The 6,357-nt window shown below is 48.9% G+C and overlaps 1 protein-coding gene across 1 annotated transcript; it reads right to left on the minus strand.

Annotated features, from left to right (window-relative positions):
* Positions 1-686: 686 nt before the first annotated feature.
* On the minus strand, positions 687-2,647 carry Slc35g3 (solute carrier family 35, member G3). The gene is made up of 2 exons (NM_019871.2): positions 2,419-2,647; positions 687-1,957 (listed from the first exon to the last, which is right to left on the minus strand). Exons 1-2 carry the CDS (start codon positions 2,485-2,487, stop codon positions 938-940), a joined length of 1,089 nt encoding a protein of 362 aa, NP_063924.2. The 5' UTR covers positions 2,488-2,647; the 3' UTR covers positions 687-937.
* Positions 2,648-6,357: the final 3,710 nt, after the last annotated feature.

A 6,357-nucleotide genomic window follows, 5' to 3' on the forward strand; every position in this document is an offset into this window, starting at 1 on the left:
CTGTGCTCTAATAGCTTTACGGAGCCCTGGCGCTCGATGTTCAGCCCAAGCTTTTCCCGAGCCCGGAGGCCTATTCTGAAAGTAGAATGGCTGCTACCCAGGAGCCGCAGATCACGCGACCGTGACAATCTGAGAAAAGCAGATTAGCGGTGGGGCAGAATAGGGATGTCTTGGGGAATTCGGGGTCAAGGAAACCCTACACCTTTCAGACGACTTCAGAAATAAGGTGGCGGCTGAGTGTTTCAAGGGAATCTCCCAAAAGAGCATGTTTCCACTCCTTTTCAAAGCAAAGCCAACTGCTCAGCCAACCACAGTGATTCATTCATGCTTGATGTCAGCGTTACATCACCGCTCGGACAGGGAGCACCACCACTGAGGAAAGCAAAATACCTTCCAAAGGAAAGGAAACACGCCCCTCCCCCAGTGCTGGCTGTTCGCCTGACAAGCTGCATTCTTCGTTCTTCATCTCCAGCGCTCTTCTCTTTCCTGCCTGTGGGATTAATCCCCTTGACCCACTACCAGGCTTCCTTAGTCCTCTGGATCTGAGACCTCGCTGCTGAGTGATGCCCTTATTCCCTGTTCCCAGCCCCAATTCCATACCCTGGTTCCTGTACATGCTCCCGGTCTCTCCTCTCCACTTAGTCCCAAGTCACCCTTGAATCCTAGGGCATCTCTCTCCACACCAGTTTTTTGCTTTAATATATATTTTTTATTTTGTGTGTAAGCACGCCACAGCGAATGTATAGAGAGAATAATCTGTAGGAGTCGGTTCTCTCCATCTACCATATAGATCAGGCTTGGTAGCATTAGCCTCTATCTGCTGAGCTATCTCACTGGTCCTCCACACCAGTTCTTTGCCAGGCATTTGTTCTCCCATGGTTTTTATTCCCATCTCTCCTATTTACCCCTGTCCCCCCTCCCCCCCTCAAGTTTGATTTCATTCCTCCGTTTGCCCTTCCTTATCACAACTGAGGTTCTGGGCAGTAATGATGGCAATGCTGCCCAACACAACCCCTGCTCCCATGATGTCAGAAGGTGCCACGGTCTCATAGAGCACGTAATACTGCAGCATGAGGGCTACCACGACCTCAGAGTGCAGGACAGCACATACCAGGGCAGGGTGGGCCTTGGTGACTGCATAGCTCACACATACAAAGGAAACCAATGCAAGGAGCCCCACTGCCACCACACAGCTCCAGCTTAGAGTGTCTTGGGGTAGCACAGGGGTCTGCAGCACAAAGAGGCCTGGTACAGAGACCATTAGCCCCACCAGGCCAAAAAGGAAGGCCACAGTTGGTAGACAGGAAGGGAAGTGTAGAGAGCGGTAAATCTGCAGCCCCAGTGACAGTGCCAGTCCTCCCAGGAAAGCCAGTACATAGCCCAGGGCTGTGTAGAGGCCAGTAGTCCCTTCTTGCAGTGTCCCTAGTCCAGGTCCCACGATGATGATTAGCCCAAGGGTGCTGCCAAACAGGCCACACCAGGCATAGCCACTGAGACCCTGGCTCTCGAGGCAGAGTGCCAGGAGGGCAGAGCACACGGTGGAAGAACCTTTGCGGACAGTGACTGCGTTGCCGGCAGGCACCACCTGAACAGCACTGTAGGCGCAACCAATGCTGAGGACATTAAGAATGGCATGGAGGAAGGCCCGAACCCGAACATCAGGAGGTCCCAGCAGTGGATCACCACGGAACTTAAGTAACAAGGCAATGGGGAGGTGGAAGAGGCATCGGAAGATGAGCAGCTCCAACGAGGGCAACTGGGAGGTCTGGTAAGCCATACGGGAGAATGGGCCCACGAAGCCAGCAGACAGGCCTCCACCCAGCAGGGCCACAAACAGGCCTTTGGTGGCATTGGAGGGCCCACAGCGATGGTGATGTTTGGAGGGGAGGCTGGCTGGAGTGGAGGGCGGCGATGGCTGGGTGAAGTCAGGTAGGTTGAAATAGGGATGACTGGCAGCCTGTTAGGGAGAAAGGAGCTTGGACAGGAGAGCAACCACAGCCCTGGGGTAGGGTGAGTGGCAGGCTGAAACCTTGGACCCTTCAGGATAGTAGAGGAACTCATAGGAGCTAGAAAGGGCCTGAAGATGGATGAAATGATACAGTGTGGGCCTTGAGGATCTAAAGCAGGAGGCAGGTAGTGAATAGTCCTGGAGCCTCATGTTTCTCTGGGTAGTTAGTTGTTCCTGGGTGGAAAAAAGAGGACCCAGGGATACTCTGTTTGTTTGAGGAATGGGAGTTAGCTTCAGATGCTGTGTGTATCCATATCATGTCACAGGCTCCAGGAACTTTTGGGTCCACCATTATGAATTTCATTTGTTAGTATCTCCAGGACCACTGGGAACTTTAGAGGAAGAAGGGAAGAGGAGCACCTCGAAACTGAGTGTCGCCCCCACTTTTCCCCTTTGCCCCAAATACTCACCATCTCTTCTTGGACTTCCTCCTCTCCTCCTGGGTCAGGTTGCCTGGTCCCCTGCAGAGCTTCAGCCATTGTGACTGGCTTGGAGTGGGGCTGAGGTTCCTTCCCTGGAACCTTCTCGAGGGACTATTTTCTCATTGATTCCAACTCGGTTTTCTTGTTGTTGTCATTTATTTGGGGGATCGGTTTGTTTCTTTTTGGTTTGGAGTGAGATCTGAGGGTGAGAGGGTAAAGAGGCTCTTTCTGCAGGCCAGGCTATTCTGGAGTTCGCTAAGTTGTCCAGGCTGATTTTAGGTGTGTACCACCACTGCAGGCTTGTTTCCTGTCTTTGTTGCTATGGCTCCAAGTTCATTCTCATTCTCTCTCCCCCTCCCCTCCCCCACCTCATAGTAAAGCTGCTCTTGGTTTATTTCATTTATGCTTTGCTGATGTCATTTTATGAGGATTGTTTCTTTTTGGTTTCTGTTTATGTTCATGTTCCTATGAGTGTAAATACCAGAGGGCAACATTAGGTATTTTTCTTCAGGCTTTTTTTATTTTTTAATGTTCTGTCCACCTTTTTGTTTTGTTTTGTTTTGTTTTGTTTTTGTTTTTGTTTTTGTTTTTGTTTTTGTTTTTTCAAGACAGGGTTTCTCTGTGTAGCCCTGGCTGTCCTAGAACTCATTCTGTAGACCAGGCTGGCCCCGAACACAGAGATCTGCCTGCTTCTGCCTCCCAAGTGCTGGGATTAAAGGCATGTGCCACCACTGCCTGGCTATTTTTTCATTTTTTAGACAGGATCTTTAGTGGCTAAAAGTTGCTCAGTAGGTTAGATGGCTGGTCAGAGAACCCAGGGATCCACCTGCCCCTGTGTCCTCTACTTTGTGATTACAAGCATACAACCTCCGTCCTTGGCTTTTCTTTCTTTCTTCTTTCTCCTCCCTCTCTCTCCTTCCCTTTCTCTCCTTCCTTCCTTCCTTCCTTTCTTTCTTTCTTTCTTTCTTTCTTTCTTTCTTTCTTTCTTTCTCTCTCTCTCTCTCTCTCTCTCTCTCTCTCTCTTTCTCTCTCTCTCTCTCTCTCTCTCTTTCTTTCTTTCTTTCTTTCTTTCTTTCTTTCTTTCTTTCTTTCTTTCTTTCGTGGAGAACGTGTGTATGCCATACACGTGTGGGACACACGTGGGACACAGAAAGCATAGGGAGAAGCTGGCAGTCCTCCCCTCCACCCTATCTGAGACAGAGTCTTTTGCTCTGTGCTTCTGTAAACTCAGAGTAACTGGTCTGAGAGCTTCTGGGATTTTCCCATCTCTGTCTTCCATCTCATCATTGTGGGAGTGCTAGGATTACAAATACAGTGATTACAAAAGTCTGGCCTTATGTGGGGCTTAAGAATCTAAACTTTATGTGCGGCTTTACACATATCTTCCCAGCGCCTGCTAGAATTTTTTTTTTTAACATGAGTTCTGGGGCTCAAACCCAGGTCTTCATGCTTGTGTGACAGGCCTTTACCAAGTGAGCTGTCTTTTCTGTTTGTTTATTCTTTCTTGTTTGTTTGTTTGTTTGTTTGCTTGTTGTTGTTGTTGTTGTTGTTGTTGTTGTTGTTGTTGTTTTGAGACAGAGTTTCTTTGTATAGCCCTGGCTGTCCTGGAACTCACTCTGTAGACCAGGCTGGCCTCGAACTCAGAAATCTGCCTGCCTCTGCCTCCCAAGTGCTGGGATTAAAGATGTGTGCCACCACTGCCTGCCCCCCCTCCCCTTTTTTAAAGATTTATTTATTTTATGTATGTGACTACACTGTAGCTCCTGACCCAGGAGGAGAGGAGGAAGTCCAAGAAGAGATGGTGAGTATTTGGGGCAAAGGGGAAAAGTGGGGGCGACACTCAGTTTCGAGGTGCTCCTCTTCCCTTCTTCCTCTAAAGTTCCCAGTGGTCCTGGAGATACTAACAAATGATGATGGTTGTGAGCCTTCATGTGGTTGTTGGGAATTGAATTTTTAGGACCTGTGCTTGCTCTGGGCGGCCCCGCTCGCTCCAATCAGCTCTGCTCGCTCAGTCCCGGCTTACTCTGGCTCAGAGATTGAATTATCATGCTTAAGTCCACTGCAGCTGTCTGCAGACACCAGAGGAGGGCGGCAGAGCTCAGTACAGCTGGTTGTGAGTCACCATGTGGTTGCTGGGATTTGAACTCAGGACCTTTGGAAGAGCAGTCAGTGTTCTTACCCACTGAACCATCTCGCCAGCCCCTGCTTGTTTATTCTCATTTTTAAATTTAATTTTGTGTGGGTGAGTGTTTTGCCTACCTGCATATTTGTGTACCATTTGCATATGCCTTGTGCCCTTGGAGGTCAGAAGAAGATGTTAACTCCCCTGAAATGAGTTACAGGTGTTTGTAAACCACCACATGGGTTCTGAGAGTTGAATCTGAAAAAGCAACAGTACTCTTAACCACTGAGCAATCTTTATAGCCTCAGCTTCTTTTTTTAAAAAATTGGTATGTGGGCAGGTATGGTGAGTTACACCTTAAACCCCAACATTTGGGAGGCAGAAGTGGATTCCTGTGAGTTCTGGGCCAACCTGATCTATATTGTGAGTTCCAGGCCAGCCAGGGTTACAGAGTGAGGAAAAAAAAATCGAAGAGAAGAGTGTACGTGGTTATGTTCATGCAAGTGTGCAAACTCAACCATCTCTCCAGCCCCCAAATTTATTTTATTTTTAGTTATGCATATGTATCTGTGTGGGAATTTGTGGATGAATGCTGATGCCTGCAGAGGCCAGAGGTATCAGGTCCCCTGGAGCTGGAGTTCCAGGTGGTTGTGAATGGCCGTATTTGGATGTGGGGGAAATGGAACTCTTGGGTCTTCTGCAAGAGCAGTTCTCTCACTGACCAGCTTGTGGGGGTTGGTGGTTTGTTTTGATTTTTGCTTTATGCTAAGTATTGCCCAGGTTGGTCTCAAAAGGCCTGTGGAATCTGGCCTTGAAATCTTGGTCCTCATGCCACTATCTCCCAAAGTGCTTGGGGTTATAGGTACCGGAAGTAGATGTTTGAAAGAGTGTGGAAGTGGCCGGGCAGTGGTGGCGCATGCCTTTAAACCTAGCACTTGGGAAGGCAGGCGGATTTCTGAGTTCGAGGCCAGCCTGGTCTACAGCGTGAGTTCCAGGACAGCCAGGGCTACACAGAGAAACCCTGTCTCAAAACAAAACAAAACAAAACAAAACAAAACAAAACAAAACAAAACAAACAAAAGAGTGTGGGAGTGGTTTTGTGGCTGTATGGCTTGTCTAGGCCGAGTGGCTTGGAACCCGCTCGTAGACCAGCATGGACTTGAGCTTGCAGAGCTTCCGCCTTTGCTGCCCGAGCGCAGGCGGGCTTGAACCTTCATGCTCTTCGGGGAGAGCCTGCTCCTCTTTCTCCTGAAGTGGGTCTTTTTTATGGGGATGGGGGTGTTCGTTTTTGTTTTTTCAAGCAGGGATATCACACTGTAGCCCTGGCTGACTGGAACTTGCTGTTTAGATCAGGTTGGCTTCCAAGTCCTTAAATCCACTTGCCTCTGGCTCCACAGCATCATCACGCCGGGCCTCTCCAGAGTCTTTAGTTTTGCAACTAGGGAGCCGTCTATAGCATTGTCCCATGGAGGTTCCAGGAATTTTTTGTTTGTTTGTTTGTTTTTATGTATGTCACATTTCTCATGCTTCCACCTGGCGTGTGGTTAGTGTTGTGCTGGGAAGGCCACACCAAGGCCTCTGCATTTATATGCAGGGACACAGAAGCGAATCTTTCCACTGGTGACACAAAGTTCCAAGCTTTGTGCTTATCTGCACTAATGATCATCTGTTCTACGGAGTTGAGGTCTTTCTTGCCAGTGGGTCTGGTGATAATCCCTAGGTATTCGCGAGGGTGCTCACTTTGGATCTATAGGTTCCACGGGGCCCAAATGTGAATCTGCCGTGTTGTAAGTTTGCGGCCCCGG

This window comes from Mus musculus, chromosome 11, assembly GCF_000001635.26.
Source record: "Mus musculus strain C57BL/6J chromosome 11, GRCm38.p6 C57BL/6J".
NCBI lineage: Eukaryota > Metazoa > Chordata > Mammalia > Rodentia > Muridae > Mus > Mus musculus.

Bases quoted from the DNA above. Each gene is read 5' to 3' on its own strand.
- Slc35g3 (NM_019871.2), bottom strand. From the start codon at position 2,487: ATGGCTGAAGCTCTGCAGGGGACCAGGCAACCTGACCCAGGAGGAGAG. The intron at 1,958-2,418 runs GTGAGTATTTGG...TCTCCCTAACAG, and splicing joins AGGAAGTCCAAGAAGAGATG to GCTGCCAGTCATCCCTATTT.